Here is a 23606-nt window from a genome sequence, read left to right as displayed (position 1 = left end):
AAGAAGGACACATACACATGGCACTGCTCACTGAATGCCTGCTAACAATTCAGGATCAAAGGTAAGGACACTTTTGCCTGAATAGTACGGCACACAAAATGTTCTTTACGTTTCTTCTCCCACAGAACACCCAAAGGGGCAGATCTGACAGAATAAGTGAGACTGAAGCAGGGTTTGTCAATGTGGGGGCAGCCTTTCCCTGACATCAATCAAAGAACTAAACTGAGAAATGAGACAGATTGAAAAGGCACCTTCCTGTCATTGCAGATAAGAGCAGGAAATTGTACACAGGATCACATCCAATCACTTGCTCCACAAAAGGTAAGACTTGGTTCCCCAAACAAAAGACGTATCTGTACAAGTAAAGCTAGTCATCATTCTTGTGATAAACAAACATAGATGTAAAACAAAAATTGTTTGGTTTCACACGAATCAACGTACAAGCACTTTGTTATGAATGGGCAAAATGAAATGCTGTGGTATATCTATAAAAGTCCTAGCTCCATACAGACCTTGATTTACTTTACTATACAACAAGGCTGAAAAAGGAGCAGAGGATTCTAAGCCTGCCACCTAGACTGATAATTTACTCAGAAGTCATAGCCCAACAAAAATAATTCCCAAAGAGGCAGGCAGGAGAAATTGATGGCATATACCACTGCAGTAACATAAGTTAAAAAAAAAAAAGAGGAGACCTGGCAGAGAGACTCCTTGATGGAGGAGGGAATGTGTACACACTCAAACCTATTTCCAATCCGAAAGTGACGGAGCTCAAAAGAAAAAGTGCTAAGAAGCAGCAGCTGTCAGCAGCTACTTCTAGAGCCGCTTGCAACAGAAAGAACTACTACCTAATCCCAATTTAGAAGATACCTGCACCTCCTCCAGTATTACCTAATGGTGACCGGAAGAAAACTGAACTTCAGTGCTGTTGACAACCGTAACTCTTTCTTTCTGACTGGTGGCTGCTTCCCAGCTTCTGCCTCATGTGACCAGTGGAGAAAGTGGCTCAGTGGTGACTTAGCACCCTGATCATTGCTGGGATGGCAGTTGTGGTGCTTTTGTACCCCCAGTCCCCTTGCCAGCACCACAGCCAGTCTAAATCAACATGCCACCCTAAGACTTTTAGTGTTTTTAGAGATATTCTAATGGAAAGCAATAAAACAGTTGGACAGAAAGCATAGCAGAGCTAAGGATTCTAGCCTTGCCATCTAGTCTCATGGACATCTACTCAGAAGTTGTAGCTCAACAAAAATTACTCCCATGGAGGCAGGCAGGTGAAATTGATGGCACTTACAACTGCAGAAAGCACAAGCTGAGTACAAGGAACAGGTTACGTTTTATGTCCAAATACCTAGCTTTATGTTTCGCTCCACATAGCACAACAAAATAGCACTTTTACAAAGTGACAAGTTAGAAATTATTTGGAGAAATGAATGCAATAAATTTAGCTAATATGAATTCATTCTTTGCATCTAGCTCTTCTGCCATCCATTCAGGTACATATTTTCTAATTCCCAGATTATCAGCCATTAACAACAGAAATCATCTGATTCCCATGAGGCAGCTGATGTGGTAATTGGCTAGCTTTGGGGAAATAGATTGGAAATGTAAAACTAGAAATCTAAAGGAAGTTATTTTACAGCTCATCTGCAAGCACTAAGGACACAGTGTGATCTCATTCCATATATATATATATGTTGTTGATTATTCATTCAGTCGCTTCCAACTCTTCGTGACTTCATGGACCAGCCCACGCCAGAACTTCCTGTCGGTCATTAACACCCCCAGCTCCCCCAGGGACAAGTCCGTCACCTCTAGAATATCATCCATCCATCTTGTCCTTGGTTGTCCCCTCTTCCTTTTGCCTTCCACTCTCCCTAGCATCAGCATCTTCTCCAGGGTATCCTGTCTTCTCATTATGTGGCCAAAGTATTTCAGTTTTGCCTTTAATATCATTCCCTCAAGTGAGCAGTCTGGCTTTATTTCCTGGAGGATGGACTGGTTTGATCTTCTTGCAGTCCAAGGCACTCTCAGAATTTTCCTCCAACACCACAGTTCCAAGGCATCTATCTTCCTTCTCTCAGCCTTCCTTATGGTCCAGCTCTCGCAGCCATATGTCACTACGGGAAACACCATTACTTTAACTATGCGGACCTTTGTTGTCAGGGTGATGTCTCTGCTCTTAACTATTTTATCGAGATTGGTCATTGCTCTTCTCCCAAGGATTAAGCGTCTTCTGATTTCCTGACTGCAGTCAGCATCTGCAGTAATCTTCGCATCTAGAAATACAAAGTCTTTCACTGCCTCTACGTTTTCTCCCTCTATTTGCCAGTTATCAATCAAGCTGGTTGCCATAATCTTGGTTTTGTTGAGGTTTAGCTGCAAGCCAGCTTTTGCACTTTCTTCTTTCACCTTCATCATAAGGCTCCTCAGTTCCTCTTCGCTTTCAGCCATCAAAGTGGTATCATCTGCATATCTGAGATTGTTAATGTTTCTTCCAGCGATTTTAACTCCAGCCTTGGATTCCTCAAGCCCAGCACGCCGCATGATGTGCTCTGCATACAAGTTGAATAGGTAGGCTGAGAGTATAGAACCCTGCCGTACTCCTTTCCTAATCTTAAACCAGTCCGTTGTTCCGTGGTCTGTTCTTACTGTTGCTACTTGGTCGTTATACAGATTCCTCAGGAGACAGACAAGATGACTTGGTATCCCCATGCCACCAAGAACTTGCCACAATTTGTTATGGTCCACACAGTCAAAGGCTTTAGAATAGTCAATAAAACAGAAATAGATGTTTTTCTGAAACTCCCTGGCTTTTTCCCTTAGCCAGCAGATATTGGCAATCTGGTCCCTAGTTCCTCTGCCTTTTCTAAACCCAGCTTGTACATCTGGCAATTCTCGCTCCATGAATTGCTGAAGTCTACCTTGCAGGATCTTGAGCATTACCTTACTGGCATGTGAAATGAGTGCCACTGTTCGATAGTTTGAACATTCTTTAGTGTTTCCCTTTTTTGGCATGGGGATATAAGTTGATTTTTTCCAATCTGATGGCCATTCTTGTGTTTTCCAAATTTGCTGGCATATAGCATGCATTACCTTGACAGCATCATCTTGCAAGATTTTGAACGATTCAGCTGGGATACTGTCATCTCCTGCTGCCTTGTTGTTAGCAATGCTTCTTAAGGCCCATTCAACCTCACTCTTCAGGATGTATGGCTCTAGTTCACTGACCACACCGTCAAAGCTATCCCTGATATTGTTATCCTTCCTATACAGGTCACCTTTTCTTGATCTCTTCTTCTTCTGTTAGGTCCTTGCAATCTTTGTTTTTGATCATACCCATTTTTGCCTGGAATTTACCTCCAATGTTTCTTATTTTCTGGAAGAGGTCTCTTGTCCTTCCTATTCTATTGTCTTCTTCCACTTCTGCGCATTGCTTGCTTAAAAATAATTCCTTATCTCTTCTGGCTAACCTCTGGAATTTTGCATTTAATGGGGCATATCTCCCCCGATCACTGTTGCTTTTTGCTTTCCTTCTTTCTTGGGCTACTTCTAGTGTCTCAGCAGACAGCCATTTTGCCTTCTTGGTTTTCTCTTTCTTTGGGATGTATTTTGTTGCCGCCTCCTGAACAATGTTGCGAACTTCTGTCCAGAGTTCTTCCGGGACCCTATCTGCTAAGTCCAGTCCCTTAAATTGATTCTTCACCTCCACTGCATATTCCTTAGGAATAATAGTGAGCTCATATCTAGCTGATCTGTGGATCTTCCCTAATCTCTTTAGTTTGATCCTAAATTCTGCAATAAGAAGTTCGTGATCTGAACTACAGTCAGCTCCAGGTCTTGTTTTTACTGACTGTATAGATGTCCGCCACCTTTGGCTGCAAAGGATGTAGTCAATCTGATTTCGGTGTTGTCCATCTGGTGAAGTCCATGTATAAAGCCATCTCTTAGGTTGTTGGAAGAGAGTGTTTGTTATGCAGAGTGAGTTGTCCTGGCAAAATTCTATCTGCCTATGTCTTGCTTCGTTTTGTTCTCCCAGGCCATGCTTACCTGTAATTCCAGGTGTCATTTGACTGCCCACCTTAGCATTCCAGTCTCCTGTGATGAAAATAACATCTCTTTTAGGCGTGTTGTACAGTAGGTGCTGCAGATCCTCATAGAACTGCTCTACTTCAGCTTCTTCAGCATCTGTGGTTGGGGCGTATATTTGGATCACTGTGATGTTAGATGGCTTGCCCTGAATTCGTATTGAGATCATTCTATTGTTCTTTGGGTTGTATCCAAGCACTGCTTTAGCCACTTTACTATTAATTAGGAAGGCTACTCCATTTCTTCTGTGGTCCTCTTGTCCACAGTAGTAGATCTGGTGGTCATCTGATGTGAAGTGGCCCATTCCAGTCCATTTCAGTTCACTGACGCCCGGAATGTCTATCTTTAATCTGGACATCTCACCAATAACCACATCCAATTTGCCCTGGCTCATAGATCTTACATTCCAGGTTCCAATGGTGTGTTGATCTTTAGAACATTGGATTCGCCGTTTACCACCAGCACCGTCAGCCGCTAGCCGTCCTTTCGGCTTTGAGCTAGCTGCGTCATCACGTCTGGGGCTAGTTGAACTCATCCTCTGTTCCTCCCCAGTAGCATTTTGACCATCTTCCGACCTGGGGGTCTCATCTTCCAATGGTATACCGACATATCTCTGGTTGTACTGATCCATTTAGTTTTCATGGCAAGAATACTGGGGTGGTGTTGCCATTACCTTCCCCAGGGATCGCATTTAGTCTGACCTCTCTGTCATGACCTTCCCATCTTGGGTAGCCCTTCACGGTTTAGCTCATGGCATCATTGAGGTGCTCAAGCTCCAGCACCATGACAAGGTAACAATCCTTTGCTGAAGAGATATATATATATATACAATACTGAAAAATTAAGCAGATCCACTATTTGCTTTGAATATAGAAATCTATATGCCATTCATTTCTGGGTAATGAAAATGTAATACGTAGATTTACAGAACCCAGCCCAAATATAGAAGTAGTCTTGGTAAATCAGGTATGTACAACTTAATGAAAGGGTGCATGTGTATCTGTATAAACACAACACGCATGGTGTTCGCCAACTGTAGTACCTTTTACAGTGTGCAAATAATTCTAAATTAACTCCAAAAAGGTCAAATTTTATTTTCTTTCCAGCTTTTTTCAGTCTAAAAAACTTGTGTGTAGCTGCAAAACACATTTACTAATGAAATTACTATCTCATGTGTTAATTAACAATTCCAGACTTTGCTCTTAGGGCTTTCATTTCATTTAATCTAATTTCATAAAATAATTATAGGTAATTCTTATTTTCAGCCTTTGTTCCAAGCAACTCAAGCAAGAAATGTAAATGTCTCCAAAACTGACAGTAAGTTGTAAATTAATCCATAAAATAAATAAGAACAGATGAAACATTTTGAAAGGATTAATTAAAGTATAATTATATGCTAGAAACTGAGGTAAAACTTGGCAAGGAATGCGTAAACCTCTGCTCTCTTCATGTAGTAGTTGGCTAAATTGTTACCTGAGGAATGAATCACGTTTTCTTTTAGCCAGTTCAATGCTGTTAACGCATCTTCATCATCAGAAATAATAAAAAGATTGGAAGGCACTACTCCTGTGTATCTTTGTTGATAGTTTGTTGGTACCTCTCTGTTGGTTAACAATTTTTTGATATCTGCACCAGTAGGACATGGGACCTATATTTACAGACGAATAAATATAATTCACTATAAAACACTCAAATTAATTTTCCCACAGATACCACTATTTATTAAAATATATTCTGCTTCAGCAGCTCACATTATTAAAATAAAGCAGCTATAAAATTACTATGAAAGCAGTAACTCAGCAGCCAATCCACAGAAGAAAGAGGAAACAAGTGCCACCATCTGCCTGAGAAAATAAAAATATTTTAATTACATAGAAATATTGATGTTATAGGTGCTTGACAAATGAAGCTGGGTCTTAAAGTCTACAGACAAAACACAGATTTTATTTTAACAGATGTTACTATTGTGTTCACTCACCTCAGCTCCAAATATTGAGACAAATTGAGAAAGACCCATATAGAAGACATTTGAGTTATACAAACTGGTCTTACACTCATTTTCAGGGAGGCACTGAACGCTCTAAACCAGTTTCTGATTAGGATAGTCTAAAACCTCCCAAGAATGAAAACTAACAGTGAAGTCTGCCAAAAAACTTGTCTGAATAAATCTTAATTTTCATCCATTAATTATAATTGAAATCCTATCAGAAAAGAAAAAAAATCAGAATGGTCAGAAAGCAGTTTCTTTTCTGTGTATTATGTTTATAGTACCACAGAATTTGAAAGGATATTGGAGACCAACTTCACAGTAAAGAATATGCTGAACAGGCACAACTGCACTCTTGGTATAAAGTTGAGTTGCCTGGCACATATTTCTTCCCTTTGCAAGAGAATTAAATGAGTTCCTTCATACAGTGGCATTATCAGAAAAATATTCCCCTATTTATTATCATTCCTTCCCTCCCACTTCATTTCAGTCCCTGCCTTCTCTGTTTTCCTCTCCACTTCATGCTTTTTCTTTCTTCCTCGTTTTGTCTCACTTCTTATTCTGCATGAGAGAAAATATGTATAGAAAGTATAGTTTGTGACTAATCTTGCCTCTGCAGTAACCGCTTTGGGATTGCACCAACATCACTTTAAAAATGCAAGTTATGCACAGAAAGGTTGAGGAGCCATTTACTAAAGTATTGCAGATAGATGGTTGTCCAGCCCCTGCTGAAGTATTTCCAGAGAAGCAGTGTCCACCATCTGCTGAGATGAAAAGAACAAAACAAAACAATTGGCTAAAACTAACATTTTCCACCCAGTTCTCTGGAACAACATCTGCATGAAAACATTCCATGTACTGGAAAATTGCAAGGGTTGAATGAAAAGTAATGCATGTGGTGTTCTAAGTTGGTAGTATCGATGCACTAGAAGTTCTGACATGCTCTTTAGCACCTGTTGTTTCACTTAAACTGACAAGAAGTTGTAGTGAGGAAAGGTTGTGTTGCTATTTTTCCTGAAATGGAAACCTACAGTGACTACATGTCAGTGTACTTTAAGCACAATAATATTGAATTTTTGATTTGCTGAAGGAGTTATCCCATTTGAAATGTAAATGCATGTTGTTCATGTGTTGACATGAGTACTGTTCAGAAAATGTAAAGGGTGTGAACTGGGATGAATTCATTCGTGGATCAAGAATGAAGTGGACAATTCGTGATAGCAATTGATGAGTTTCTCATGAGAAAGGCTGACGAACTGATTAAAGACAATTGATGAATAACTCAAAAGGAAATTGCTTTCAAGGCTGGCATTTCACAAGAAGAGAATTTGGCTGCAACATGACAATAGTGGTCCTCACACCTCACAGGCCACCGAAGAGGCAATTGTGAATTTGGATCTCACCATCTTTCTCTATTTGCCATACAGTCCAGACTTGACACATTTTCCCAAAATTTATGGAATACTTTTGTGGGCATCTGTTTAACTAAAATGAAGAGGTAGAAAGGACTGCCAGGATCTGGTTGAAGAGAAAAGTGTGGAGTTCTTTCATGATGGCTTTAAGAAGCTTGTCCATCATTGGCAGAAGTGTGTAGCAAATGGTAATGATTATGTGAAGAAGTAAGTGCAGGTAATAAAAGGGTAATTTGCCTGTTTCATTTATTAAAATATCCCAATTTAAAGTTATAGAGGTATAACTAGCTTCTTCAACTACAAAAATTGGAAAATAACCCACCAGGTTTTTTTAAAAAAAATGCTCATGTGTGTCATTCTTTTTCTCCTCAGTTCCCTGTCATATCAGCTCATAAAACAAGGAATCCCTGCTAAAATTCTGATATCTATAGGAGGCAGACAGCGGACTGTGTGCATACACAAATAGCCATTCAAAGAACCACCATCATAGGAAACAATTTGCTCTTCTTTGTTGTCTCTGTGCATCACATATATGGGTGATTAGCACATTCATTTGCAACCCTGGGACAGTGCTTGGAACAGAAGGCTGTGTTGGCTGACTAAAAGAAAGTAAGAGATCTTGACAGAGTGAAAGGCTGAGATCACATCACCACTCTGCAAAGATCAGAGAAAAAGATTCTTCAAGAGAAATATGTACATGAGACAGTTGCCCTAGTGTAGGGATGGAGAATTCTTTCCCTCTGGGAACTGCACTGTTTTCAACCTCTAAAGGCCGCTCGAGGTATGGTCAGTGATACAATAATGTTACAAGGAGAAGACTAAAATGTTCAGTTTCAAATGGTTTTGTAGTCATCCTCAGCACTTCAGACATGCTTCTTGATGAAACCCCATCACGCAATCTCAGAAAGAGCCAGTCATGGAATCCAGCATACAGGTGAGAAGGGAAATGGATGTCTAGTTTATTCCACTGAGGATAGTGCTCTGTCATTAAGAGTCCTAGAGCCCATAGGACTGCACCTTAAAATGAAGTAATAAGAATATAAAATTAAGTGTAGTAACTTGTTTGTTGAAGAGCCTTGAAATTTCATCACTGCTCAATTTGTCAAATCAAATAAAGCAGATCAAATCAAGGCTTGTGGACAAGCTGTTTTCTTATGCAGCAACAGTACTGAATTAAATAGCATAGGTACTTATTTGTTGATAGTCAGATTATCTAAATTTGGGGCTGGTTCTGGGACTTTGATAAGATTTGCTAACAAGAAGCTACAAAGAGAGGAACACAGTATCATCTGCTTATACTGGAAAACTTCTCACTAAATTCAGCCATGATGACTTTTATTAACACATATTGTTTTTGATTCTTATAGGTCTATTCCTGAAACTATTTGTTCAAGTGAGCATGGGATCGCAGTCTTGAACTTAATACATAACTGTAAAAGGAGGATAAAGAATTAAGATTATTTTTTGATTTTTTTAAAATAAATACTTCAGATATAAAACAATGTATTTCCATTCACATTATAATCTATGCAGTATAAATTAATTAACCTGAGTTCAATGGGAATTACTCCCATTTAAGCAGGTATAGGAGTGCTATCTCAGTATTTGGACTTACCTGATACTGTTGGCCAGTGCAGAGAATGAGATGATCATATGGCACTTTTTTCCCCTTGGAAACTATTACATGTTTTGCAGATCTGTCTATAGCAATCATTTTTTCAGCCACAACATTAATCCATGAACCAAGTGACATCAGTGCATAATCATCTTCATTAAAACAATAGCTGGGAAGAAACAACAAATGCAACTTAGTAGTTGAATGTAAGTATTAATTATATACTGGTCAGTTGATTAAAATCCTGTAATAGAGCAAGTCCTCTTGCTGAAAGTTTTCTGACATTTCTGAAAGTTTACTGACATCCATATTAAGATACTGTATTTCCCCATAGGAAGACAGGTGAATTGGAATGAAGCAATGGGAGGTTCTTACATTTGCTGGTAAGAATGGATTCAGCAAAAGGCACAGATTGCTGCAGATGTAGCTGTTGCAAACCTGGATGCCTCTGAAAGTTAGTTTGAAGGTTGCCTGTTGCTTGGGAGGGATGGCTTAACTGGTGAACGTAATCCTTTCTGTAATGCATTAACAAAGCCTTTTTTCTTTCCTTCCCTGTCTAGTTAACTCTTCCCCTAGCTTAATCTCCACCCAGTTTTGTTCTCCATTTCCAGTATAGCTGCCCCTTCCTCTTACCCCATTTCTACTCTGTTTTCCTTTTTTTGCTACTTTTGCTAAAAGGAGGAGGAAAGTGTTGCTGAAGGCATCTCTATAATTTTTAAAGGCAAAACAAAGATAATGATTTTGCAGAAGACATACCTGAAAACTGGGACAGGTACATATATTAGAAACTAAAATCAATAACTCCTCATTTACTGTATAAATGTATCCTATTGCATCAGAAGTATATTTTACCATTACAGAATAATGTTTAGGTCTTTTTGGCAGTACAGAAAATGCTCCAAACAAACCTGCTAATTAAAAATCTCTCATGCAGATTATTTGATTCATCTTTTCCTGGAAGTCCATGAGTCGAAATCAATGTAAGGCTGCTGAATTTCAGGTGTGGGCTACAGAAAAACAGAACACCAAAATGTTATATAAATTTGCTTGAGTTACTTTTGATTCATATTATTGATAAGCAATTGAAATGTCAACTAAATTATGTGTTCTTTGATGGTCAGAATTTGTTCATATATATTACACAAACATGCATCAGCATTTATATCAGCTTTCACAAACTATATTGATGCCAATAATAGCAGTAACAGTAGTAGTAGCAGCTGCTGCTCTATTGTCATCATCTTCATTGTAATCATCACCTATAGACCTACCTGCTAATGTGGACATTTAGTTTTTGGGTGAAAGGAAATAGTATCAGATATAATTAAAGGATTTCTTTTATTTTGAAAATACTGTTTCATCTTCCTTAAAGTGTATCTGGGCTAACAAATCTTCATCAATTCCCAGCTTCTTTCTTGTATAGCTCAAAACTATGGCAGGCAATGGTGTATTATGTGAGTAGGCTTTGGGCTGTAAATTCCCCCCTTTTCTCTCCTCTAGCATCATCATGGGCAGATTAGAAGTTTGGTTTGTTCAGACAAATGGAATCAAGCTGTGTTTTATAATCCAGTATTGTTTGCTACCCATAATTTAATAAGGGGAAACAGAAGATAAATCAGAACCTGTTTTTAGATGTCTAAACGGTTTATAGAAAATACAACAGACATTCACAGCAGTGTTTAATAACTATATGAACATCATGGTTTTCCCCTGCTAGTACATATGAATGTATGCATGTTTTTCAGTTACATATTTTTAACCCAATTCAAATGGACTCTGGGCAGGATAAAAGTCAAAACAATAAATAGGCAATAGCACGCAATATAAATAATTAAAATATCATCAACACACAATCAAAAGCCCCATAGGTGCCCATAAACCAAACTAATCTAGGGGGAAAATGCCTGCTGGAACAGCACCGCTTTGGCTAGTTTTCAAAATGCTAGAAGAATAGGGCCCATGCATACTTTTTGGGAAGAGTATTCAATACAGTAGAATGCAGGCTGCCCTGAAATAAAAGATGGACAGGCAACCACAAGGCAATTTCTAAAGCAAGGACTTGTTAATTCTGGTACTCAAAATAATTCCTGGGTTTATGTATTTATTACATTTATATCCTGTCTTTTTAACAGAAGCTCAAGACAGAGTGCAAATTATTCCATTGTAAAGGGGGAGATTTGTACCAAAGTAAAAACCAATGGCTGAAATTTGTCTAGCCCTGATTTAGAGTAATAGATTTCACAAGAAGAAATAAAGGAAAAAATTAGTTATGTTTAAAACATGGACTTTTTGATTTCTTTTTCAGCTACACGGGGGAGAAGTGATGAACACAGAAACGTGAAGCTCAAGTAATGCTAGTTTAGCATTACATTCTAAAAGGTCCACAAACCCTTCATGCAAACCAGGAGTTCATTCATGCTTCCCTTGGATATCATGGAAGCTCCGTATAAAGGAAGTGTAGCAAACTTATGGGTCTTTTTTCCCCAGATCTTAAAAAGTTCTTGTAATTGCCCAGACTCTGAAGCTGGCTATGAAAACTGCAAGATTTGGAAGCACTAACCAAAGGGAGTTTAGATGAATCAGTAAAAGATTCCAAAGTTGCACTATCATAGATGACGTGTCCATGGTTCCATTACCGTAAAGGCATAGAATTTGATTAATTAAAGCATAGCAACAAAGCATATTCATACACAATCTTTACATATCATTTTAAAAAATAGCTTAAAAGAGTAATCTCCTATGCCAAATCTTCCAGTTCAGAAATATTATAGTCAATCAGATTACATTCATTCTTACTTAATTATATCTCCGATATTTAGTAGTTGATAAATAGGTTTATTTTCTCTGTTTGTTTCAGTTCCAAATTTTCTTACATCACATTGGATTCCTAAAGTGGATGTGAAATCTCAGCTCTTGCTATCTTTATTCACCAGGGTTTTAATCTTTTTTTTTTAACTCGGCAATTAAGGCTTTCTTGCTCTATGTTCCTGTATTCCTATGGTACCAAAGTGAAGGTAACTTATCAATCTCTCCCCAACCTAGTCACTTCCATGTGTTGGAATTTCAACTCACATGATTTTTTTAAGTAACATGTGTTTGGGTATGTCAGCTGGGCATCATAGGAACTTAAATCCAACCAATAGTGGACACCAGGTTAAGGAAGGCTAGATAAACATTTCAAGAGTGATCATCCTAGGTTGCTCAGTTGCTGTTTCATCTGAGCTTGCAAAACTATAGAAGCCAGAGAAGAGTTAAGAATGACCCACAAGTAGAGTCCATTGCATTAGTTTTTTATGAGTTATTGAACCTCCTAGCTGGAAGAAGGCATGGCTAAAGAAATTTCACATGTAAATATAATGAGAAGCAGAGTCCTGTGTAGGTGAAGATTCTCTATTGTCTTTCACTCTATTGAGAATAGTTTGACTGGAAAATGAAGCAGAGTTATAATTTTAATGGAAGCTAATTGAAGAATGTAAAAACAGAACAGTAAATCCTGCAGAGATCTAGGATTAGCCTCTTTTCTAGATGAACACTCTGCTTACAAAAGCTACTAGAGTTCCATTTATTTTGGGTGGAACAGTATCAGTTGTCTTATAGAATACAATTTGGAAATTATTGCAATCATAATCCATGCAATTATTTCATTTTTGGACACTTCAGAACTAACACAAGAGTGTTTCATCCAGCCTGGGCTTAGATTCTTTAATATTGAAACAAGCAGCGTATTTTTGGTCATTGCAAAATGGAAACAAATGCTGAAGAACAGGTAGTGCATACCAGAAACAGAACTGCTTCTGCAAGGTACATTAAAACATCCTGAATACTATGTTCTTTACAGCACAGGGCAACCATCACATTTTTTTTAAAGCTTCAAGTTAAGAGCTCAACCCAACCAAGCATTAAACAAGTGCACCTGCTTTATCGAAGCAAATAATTCCAGCAGGGATTCATGTTGCTGTGGATACAAAAGGGGAAGAACAGCTCAAAGATACTTGTAAAGCAGGAGGGATTAGAGTATCTAGGGAAATAAGTAAAAGGTATTGGGTTTCATTGCCTGGCTTTAAAGTGCAGCTACAAAAGGAGGCCTAAGTATCCTTGGCTTAAAATAAAAAAGGGTCATGTGGCCAATTTATTAGTGGTGTGATAAGGGAAGCAGAAGTCACTTAAAATAATACTATTTTAGATCATTTTCATTTTTTGCAAAACCAGATATACAAGAGAAATTCATAGATATTCATGGGTGAGAAATAAACTTTCTGAAACAAAAAGATCATTTGAGGATCAAGCTTGGTCTGAATGTACACACTGCAGCTATTGTACCAGAGATAAGTATATCAGTCTTATTATTTATTTATGTACAGTCAAAGACCGCCCACCCCCAAAAAGGAAGATAAAGAATCAAATGCTTACATTAGTGGTACAGCTACTTAAAAAAATAATGTATGTATTTGATTAAAATTACAAAAAGTACACAATGAAATAAATAATATAAAAGAGACCCTAATACAAAATTCAAACCACATGCTTCCTGATGACAAATGTAATAGAACACAATATTCACTACTTTTATGGAGACATTAGTGGACCAATCGTCCAATATAAAATACACGAAGCAGATCTGGGCCTGGCCACTAGCTAGATGAGCAACTGCCTGGGAATCCTATGTACAGTATGTATAACCTCACAGAAGGGTACACAGCTCCCAAATCTCAGGTGCTTCAGATATTTATAAAAACATAATTTGCACTGGCCCTCCCTAGCCATTAATCCCTCCTAACATCTGTCTTTTTACTGGATTGTTTTATACTATTTTTAATCAGTTCTATGATTTTTGTAAGCAGATTTGGGATTGTTGGGGATAAGAAATGATACAAATATTTTTATGCTGTACATAAAGTGGAAAAATTACTCCCGCAGTTATGTTAAAGAATGTTTGTAGGTCTCCAAACATGAGCCACTCCTATTTTAGTGTTACTACTGTCTGATACAAAGTGGCATTACTGACTTTGCATGTCTAATACATTTTTGCGCATTTATAATATGTAGGCTTGGATCCATGTGCAACTGGGATGCACTCTATGAATCTGTAGAGAAGTCTGTCTATACCCATGAAAGCCTCCACATACTCCCTTTGGGTATGCATGGAATACACACATGCACACATACAAACAGAGCTGAATTAAGCCAAAACTACTGGCTTTGATTTAGATAACCTTATATGCTCAGATGAACAGTAACTCCTTTTATGGATTTTCTCATTTATTTCATTGATGGGTTTCTACATGTTAAGGATGTCTAGAAGGAACCATACCCTCAGTTAAAGTACTGTAAATCCAAAAGCATTGTGGAGATCTAAGCTTATAGGGAAAAACAGATAAAAATTAGTCAATTCATGCTACCATTAAACATTAAAATAATTTCACTATATAGATCTATCCCACAGTAATATTCTCTGTTAAATGATTGCTGCAAATATTTTGAGGCACTATCTTTCATCATTGGGTATGTCTCACATTTATCACAGACACCATCCATTGTAACTGATTTCACACCCAGGCAAGATAGAACATGCCCTATTTATCTCTGTCTGAGTGTTTCTCCTTCAGTAATACTGAGGGCATGGAAAACCACTGCATTGTTTTGTTTTGTATTATTTTCCCTCAATATGGAAAAAACGATCTGAAAAGGGACATATTTCAGGCAACTCATGTGGCAAAAGGCAGATAGCATAAAACAATAACAATTACTACAACATTCATTACATGCTAGCCCTGTGATCAGCAAGTAAGCACTAACTATTTAATTAGTCAACTAATTAGTGGCAGGCAACATGGAAGGCTCCTGACATTCTCAGACAAATGTAAAGATAAAAAGCCTAATTAAACAGCAAGTATTATGCTAGCTATTGCCAAACAAGACAGCTGTGCAGGATACTGTGTAATACTGGGCTACCAGATAACAGGAGTTGTAGCTGTTCTGTCATAAGTAGAGCTTAGAAGCATGCAATTTCTAAGCCATTATGATTGCTAAACAAATCCAAGGAAAGAACAAGGATAAACTCAGTAAGTGCTATATTCATTCTATCAACAATCTCAGCCCTGTTTAGCTGAACAGGACTTACTCTCAGGTAAATGTGCCTATGATAGGGTTGCAGTCTAAATGTGTCTCCATCACTCCCAATGGACAGCACTATAATGCTACCTGAAATCTAGAAATGATGTGCCAACTCATCTGGAGGAAATCTGGTAAGAAAAGCAAAGTTAAAGATGCTCTTTCAATTGCACAACATATTGCAGAAACAAAGAATGGTATAGAGCCAGCTATTGGGACACTGTCAAACTCTTCTTCAAATACTTATGTACAAGAATATGCAGAATAGTTTTAAAAACTATTTTTATTCTTCTTTTCTTATTCATTATCAATATATGGAATCAATACTATTCTGGGCAGAAAAATGCAGCTTCTAGGAAATTTATTGGATTAGCATGCAGAGAAATTAAACAGTCTCCTAATAGCAGCTGGTAAAGGGATAATACCAAAATAGGACTTGGAAAAAGATACTTGCTACAAGCTGTAGTGCAAATTCTGCTGTTTTTGCATCACAAGTGTGCTTTCTGCATTGACTTTGCTAAAGGAGTGAAAGTGATCCATTTAACTATGGGGTAGCCATGCATAACTTAGAATTTTCCCTATTCTTTTTTTTGCAAAAACTCCCTGTTCTTCAACATTTCTACATTGTCAGTATAAAGGTAAGTGTAAACAACTGAATAAACAAAAACTATATGAACATTTGACTATATCTAATGACATAATCCTGAACATAAAGTTTCATGTAAAAGAAAAATATGATTAAATATTTCAAAAAATGAAACATAAACTATACAACAATGGGAAAATATTTATTTATTTATTTATTTATTTAATATTTCAAATTTCTATCACCGCCCACCTCTCCCAAAAAGGGGACTCTGGGCAGTTATACCTATGTATAGGTAAAAATATACCTATGTCCTAACTTATAGGACTCCCAAGTGGTTGATATGCTTAAGTACAAGTACATGGATGATATGTGAAGCTTAGCTTTTCCTTTTGCGATACATCTTCAGCAGGAATTTTTCTTTCATATTTTATTCAGAACTGAGCAAGCTTTATTTGACATTTCAGTATTATTTGGTGCTTTTAGTAGCTTTAGTATCTTTAAGCAAAATGCACACAAATAAAAATACAAAACACAAAATACAAACACACACATAAAACACACCTATAAAGCTATCTTTTGCAGTGATTTTAGTTTACAAAATAATTTTTTTTTCAAAAGGCAAAAAAGAAGTCAGCAAATTATGAAAGGGATATATATATAAGACACACATCTCAATAGGATGCCTAAATAATGTGCACACGAGTTCATATAATTATGAATAGCTCTCTTGTTAGAAAACTAACCATTCATGAAATATATCTGTTCTCAGAGGAGAGGTGAATGTGTTGGAAAATGATGGCAAAGGAGGATTTTCACCATTCTTAATAATACTAATATTAATAATATTATTATTAATAGTTTATTAAACTCGTATGCCACCCGGCTCCCAAAGATTCTGAAGCAAGTTGATGTTGGGAGCGTAGGACTTTAAAAGGTCTAAAATATGTGATACAGAATAGGGGTGGCAAAACATTTCAAACCCCAAACATCTCAAGTTTGAAATGCTTCATCTCAAGCTTGAATCAGTTGTTTTAAGTTCAAAACAAGTCATTTTTGTCTTCTGGAAAAGTTCTGACACTGTTCTGACTATTCTGGAGGTCTTTCAAGCTTGAAATAATTCTGCAACACAGAGACAAAGCAGGTGTACAAAAGGGAAATATATTTTTCACATATCAAACATTTTTTGTAATAAAAGCAGCACTTGATAAAAGAGCCAAGTTCTATTCTCCCCCATGTTATTCTCATACACTTTAACCAAGCTTTGATACTTGCAGCAGGTTGGGCTGGAAAGAAAAATGTCTGAATGTAAAGCATAGGAATGGGAAAGGTAACATCTACCCTTATTGCCTCATACTTTTTGTTATAAAAAATCACAATGATCCACTGCATTGGAGCAAATAATTCAGGTGTGAAAGTAACAGACATATTTGCCCTTCTCCAGTAGCTTCTGAGGAATTCAGCCAGTCTGACCTGACTTGATGTATGCTGCCTAGGCTAAACTATGATCCGAACATAGTTATATTCTGAATCCCATATTTCTCCAAATTATTTGTTCAGAGAAAATAAATGTATTGAATAGCTCAAATATCATGAGATGTCAATCTTTGGTTGCATTTTACTCTAGGCTATTTAACATGATATAGACATGATGTGAAAGTCTCCATCTAAGCACTTAGTAATTAAGGTTAATGTATTTTCTTTACCGAGCTTATTGTCTAGTAAGTCAGAATAGACTTGTAGCTTCCATTTGCAATCCACATGCTTCATTGTAACCCACAGAAGTGGATTCCTAATGAATAGCTCTAGACCTTTCCTTTTTATTTTTTCCATCTTAATGGAATGTTGGAAAACACTGTATAAAGGGGATGAGAACTCTGTCTGTCTGCCTGTCTGTCTGAAAACTGAACATAATGGGACCAAATTTGGTAATGTGACAGAAGCAGGCAAAAGAAAGATCAATTTAAAAAGAGAGCCATATCTGGTTTGGGCCTGCAGGGTAAAATACTCCAGCAAAAAAATCCCCTAATGCATCACTATGAAAGAAGCAGTTGGGCAGTGATACAGAATGCTGCTGGCTGCTCCATTTTAAGTCCCCCTCTCTCCACCCTTCTGGTCATGTAACCCAAAGCAGAATATATGCTGCTTGCTATGTGCTTCCCTGTGCACCCATACACAAAACACACACACAGTTGCAACAGAGGAAAGCACCCAACATATAACACACATGGACTAACACATTTTTTTATTTTTTTGTATCCCCCCTTTATTATTTTTATAAATAATTTAAGGCGGGGAACATACCTAATACTCCTTCCTCCTCCTATTTTCCCCCCAACAACAACCCTGTGAGGTGAGTTGGGCTGAATGCTTTCTCTCCTTTTCTCTTTCCAACCCAAAGGAATGTTGGAAATAAATTAGTAAGTGGGGTTGACATTTTCTCCTTCTGTCTGGCTGTCCATCTGTCCATCAGCAGGACACCTCTCTGAAAACAGAACAGAATGGAACTAAATCTGGGTAGAGGAAGAAGATCAAGTATGAAAATGGGTTGGATCCAGCCAGAAGCTGTGGAGGAAAAAAAATCAAGAAATAGCCCCCAATGTATCCTTATGGGAGAGGCAATTGGGAAACAGCTTAGAACACTGCTGATTCCTCCACTCTAAGCACCACTCTGGTCATAGCAGGCTTATGTAGCTTACCCTGCGCCTCTCGGTGCATACACATACACATGGGGGGACAGCAGAAACAGACAGACACACACACAATGTGTCACTTTGTTAACATAAGGAAACAAACATACCTCCTAAAGTCACTGCTGGTAAAGGGTTTGGAAAGAACTTCAGAAGCCAGAAGAATTCCATGCTTTCCCTACCCTATTCATTATAAACCAACAAAAGGGAACTTTCTGGGTATCTCAAACCTGGCTTTCTGGGTTGGCATAAAGGAGCTGTAACTTCTTGCATCTTTCTGTAGTTTAACTGAGCAGCAGGTAACAAAGATCCAAATTGTTCAGTCAATAGTATTTTCAATAATATCATATGGATGTGCAAGTTGGAGAATCAAGAAACAAGAAGGAAAGTTTTTGAATTATGGTATTGGTGAAAGATACTGAGAGTATTATGGACTGCCAGATGGACAAATCAATAAATAGTAGAGGAAATCAAACTTAAGCTTTCCTTAGCAACTCAACTGACAAGACTAAAACTTTAATATTATGGACATGCAAAGAAAAAGGACATTAGAGAAAGATACTGTGCTTGGCAAGGTTGAAGGAAAATGCAAAAAAGGAAGATCAGCTTGGTGATGAATCAATACAATAACAACAACCATAGATTCCACTCTAGCAGTGATTAACCACTTGACTGAAGACCAAACACAATCCAGAACAACTATCCAAGGTTTGCCATAAGTTGATATCAACTTGATGGCAACTAACAGCAACAACAAAAAGTCTGGCCCTCCAAATGTTAGCATGAAATTCCCACCACACCTTAATGTTGGCCATCCTGGCTAATCCCAAAAGGAATTAGAATTCAGCTACCAGAGAGATACATGCTATCCATCTCTGCTCTAACTATTCCTTCCCTTAATATTTGCAAGAGAGAGGTAAACAAGCCTCTTGGGGTTTTTGGTTTTATATTTTCTTGGTTTGGATCTAAAGGGATCTTCCTTTCGGAACAAATCATCAGCACTATGAATGCTAGTGATAATCACCATTATAACCACAGCAATAATGTATGTCATATACAAATGAAAGCCCACTAGATTGTCTCCAGCACTGAGTGTGAGGAGGCAGTACCATGTGTACATTAACATGCACAGAGACTTTAGATCAAGCAGTATTGACAGATCAGGCAAAATGTAGTAGCTAAGGTGCTGGACATGAAATGATGATATGCGGTTTGAGTCTACCCTTAACCATGAAAACTCCCTGGGTGACTTCAGACAAGTCACTTATTCTCAGCCCAATCTACCTTAAGAATTGTTGTTGTGGAGATAAAATGAGGTGAGACTTACAAGTATATAACATTGAGCTTTTATTAAAAAGGTGAGACATAAATGCAATAACTGAACAAACAAAAATATAAAGTGAAAAAACCTCCAGTGTGAAATTAAATAACAACAAAACTAAAAACTTACCAAAAAATTAGTGTCTCTAGGAAGGAAATTCCAACATCTGATGCTCCAACAACTACTATTCTACAATTGACAGACACCTTAGGCTCCAAGGACAGCTTCCGATTGAAATGATACAATGCATACTTTAACTGTATGAGGAATAAAAAACAAAAGAAGAGTGAACTCAAAATGTTCTTTAACATACTTATAATAGATTGCGAATGTAGTATAAAAATGGATTCAGCCATACATGAAACTCAGATTGTGGAATATGTCTGGAGGATTTCAATTATCCAACATCAGTTGGGGATCTAGAGTCACGGCCAGAAGTATTGGTACCCTTCCACTTTTTCCCAAAGAATCCCAATTTGCTGTGAAATAAGTTGAAACTGACACAAGTAAATGGTATCCACCATTCTTTATAGTCCACAGAGCAAACACTTTGCTTTTGATGTATGACTTAACATTCTCTGCCAAGATGTCATGCGCTGCCTACCTTCGAGTAATACACAGACACTGATTCCGTGGAACAGGCTCTGGTTTATTCGCAGTGTAGATGCAGTATAGGAAAAAAGCTGAGAGTGACAGGAGCGCGCCGGTGCGGGGTTTAAATACCCCGCGCCGGTCAGCGCCCCCTCACTCGCGGTTACGTCACCCCCCTTTGTCCAGCACGTTGTCCTGCTGGTAGGTGAGGGGTTGCGAGGCCCCACTGGCGTTCCGGGATCGCCCATCATCGGTTTCCCTATTCCTCCGGTGATTGCTTTCAGCTGGGCGATCTCCGTTGCGTTAGCGTTAACTGCTTGGGTGTGCCTCGCGATCCGTTTAGCCATTGTCTCTTGTCCTTCAGTCTTTGTAAGTTGATGGCTACTTATCTTGAGCCCCTTCCCCTGTTTCCTTGTTATTGTCATGTGTGCCATTGCGCTGATGTCTTCAGCTCAACGGCACTCATGACATACTGCCCCCTGTCCGAATAGTGCCCCCCCCCCGGTTTTCTGGTTTTTTACCAGGAGAGCTGTCAAAATTGTTTTTTTTTTTTTTTTGAATTTCCCGCCGGAGTATTTTTCGCCCCTCCCTTTGTTCCGCCCTCTACCACGTGCCTTTCTAGGGTGTGTTCTCAGTGCGCATGCCCAGGTCACACCTTGGGCGTGCGCATGCTCCAGCCACACCCTGTTTGTTTGGCTCAGTTCGACGAGGAGAGAGGCGTGGCTGGTCGGGTGCTTATCAGCTCCAGGTAGGGCCCTTCTTTTTTATTCGAAGTGCGTCGCCTTTGTTATGTGTGCTCCTGGGCGTTGCCCCCAGGATGCACTGTTGACTTGCTTGCCACTCCCCCGTGGGCCCGGGGCGGGGGGAGGGTGCTGGCGACCGCTTGTTACTGCCTCGTGGGCCCGGGGCGGGGGGGGTGAGTCCCGGGGGGGAGGTCCACCCAAGTCGCGGGCTTGGGGGGGCCCTTTCCCTTGGGGCACGGTAGGCGGGGGGGCCCGCGGGGGAGGGGTTATGCAGGTGACGGCCTGCTAGCCTTGGTTTTGGCTTGTCGGGGTATGCCCGGTGAAAAGCCCGGGTCAGGTCAGGCGCGTTAACGTTGTGCGCCGCCACCCATTCTGGGTGGGGGAAGTGTTTCCACCTGACCAAATAGTGTAAAGTTCCCCGTTGCCTGCAAGAGTCGAGTATGTCCCTGACGTCAAAGTGATGTTGCCCGTCGATCATCACCGGTGAGGGCTGTGGCGTGCTTGGGTGCCATCGAGAGGTGGTTGCCGGTTTCAGGAGGCTGGTGTGGAACACCGGGTGGAGTCTCCGTAGGTTGTGTGGCAGGTCCAAGCGTATTGCCACCGGGTTTACTATCTGCGTGACTCGGAATGGCCCGATGTACTTAGGCCCCAGTTTTTTCGAGGGTTGGGGTGACTTTAGGAATTTGGTGGATAGGTAGACCATATCCCCCGCCTGGAACGTCGGTTGTTGGCGCCGGTGCTTGTCGGCCTGCTCTTTGTAGGCCGCCTGTGCATCCTTCAGCGCTGCCGTGATTATTGGCCACGATTCCGCAATCTTCCGTCCCCAGTTGCTAGCGTCCACCTGGGGTTCCGGGGGTTGTGGTAGCTCCGGTATGGGGACGAAGTCGCACCCCGAGACTACCTCGAACGGAGTTTTCCCCGTGCTCGTGTGGACGGCGTTGTTGTATGCGACTTCGGCGAATGGGAGCAGTTCGGCCCAGTCGTCTTGATGATAGTTGGTATATGAGCGTATGAATTGCTCTAGGGTGGCATTGAGGACCTCTGTGGCTCCGTCCGTCTGGGGGTGCCAGGCAGTGGATAGGGCCTGTTGGGTCCCCGTCAGCTTTAGGAAGGCCCGCCAGAATTTGGAAGTGAACTGTGTGCCCCTGTCGGTCACCACACGTGCGGGACATCCGTGTAACCTGTACACGTGGATGAGGAAGAGTTTGGCTAGTTGTTGTGCGGACGGGACCGACGTGCAGGGGATGAAGTGGGCCTGTTTTGAGAAATAATCCTTCACCACCCAAATGGCCGTTTTCTTCTGGCTGGGTGGGAGGTCCACTATAAAATCCATAGAGATTTCCTCCCATGGACGGGAGGGTTCTGCCACCTGTTGTAAAAGCCCCGCTGGTTTGCCTGGTGCCCGTTTGGCCCTAGCGCACGTTGGGCAGGACGCCACGTATGCTTTCACGTCTCGTCTTAGCGCGGGCCACCAGAATTGACGCCTTGTTAGGTGTAGGGTCTTGAGGAACCCAAAGTGTCCCGCTTGCTTGGCGTCGTGTGATCTATGCAAGATCGCTTGGCGTTGCGAGTCCGGGACATAGATTCTGCCTTCCCCCCATGCCAGGTCCTGTGCCATCGTTACCTTGTCGGGGTTTGCCCGGAACCAGGGGTCGGTTTTGAGGGCGGCTGCGAGGTCCGTGCGTATCCCCCCTGGTAGTTGCGGTTGGCGTCGTCTGGTCACAGGTTGTCCCGCCGTCGGTTGCACCGTAGAGTCGAGCTGCCTCCGAGCACCGCTTCGGGTGGTCACGGCCATCCCCAGTTGCGAGGCGGATAGGACCGTCCCAATGGTGTCTGGGGCGGGCTCTTCGTCTTGGGGCAGTCGGGAAAGGGCGTCGGCCAGGAAGTTCTTTTTGCCCGGCATGAACTTCAGCTGGAAGTTGAAGCGGCTGAAGAATTGGGCCCATCGGACCTGTTTTGGGCTGAGGCGTCTGGGCGTTCGGAGGGCCTCGAGGTTCCGGTGGTCGGTCCAGACCTCGAATGGTTGGGTGGCTCCCTTGAGTAGGTGTCGCCATGTTTCTAGCGCCGATTTTACCGCGAAGGCTTCTTTCTCCCAGACATGCCATCGCCTTTCTGTCTCGGAAAATTTCCTCGACAGGTAGGCGCATGGTTTCAGGAGTCCTGTGGGGTCCTTTTGGAGTAGGATGGCCCCTAGGGAGAAGTCTGAGGCGTCGGCTTGGACCACGAACGGCCGTTCTGGGTCCGGGTGCGCAAGGATTGGCTCCGTGGTGAACAGCGCTTTCAGCTTGTTGAATGCGGTCTGGCACGCGGGAGTCCAATTCAATACTGTGCCCGGGTTCTTGGCGCGTCGGGTGTCCCCTACCCCCTTGGTTTTGAGGAGGTCCATTAGGGGGAGGGCTATCTCTGCGAACCCCCGGGCAAATGACCTGTAAAAATTCGCGAAGCCGAGGAAGCTCTGGAG

At 40.4% G+C, this 23606-nt stretch overlaps 1 protein-coding gene across 1 annotated transcript in view; it reads right to left on the bottom strand.

Moving 5' to 3' along the window:
* CFAP61 (cilia and flagella associated protein 61) overlaps positions 1–23606 on the bottom strand; it is a 174902-nt gene that overhangs the window by 57451 nt on the left and 93845 nt on the right. Inside the window, exons 16-19 of the mRNA XM_063299927.1 lie at positions 19941–20068; positions 10012–10110; positions 9104–9272; positions 5563–5737 (exon numbers count right to left, since the gene is read on the bottom strand). Of these exons, the coding sequence (XP_063155997.1) occupies positions 5563–5737; positions 9104–9272; positions 10012–10110; positions 19941–20068 (571 nt within the window). The remainder of the gene's footprint in view (positions 1–5562; positions 5738–9103; positions 9273–10011; positions 10111–19940; positions 20069–23606) is intronic.

Source organism: Candoia aspera, chromosome 3 (genome assembly GCF_035149785.1).
Source record: "Candoia aspera isolate rCanAsp1 chromosome 3, rCanAsp1.hap2, whole genome shotgun sequence".
NCBI lineage: Eukaryota > Metazoa > Chordata > Lepidosauria > Squamata > Boidae > Candoia > Candoia aspera.
This window is presented reverse-complemented; position numbering and strand designations above follow the sequence as displayed.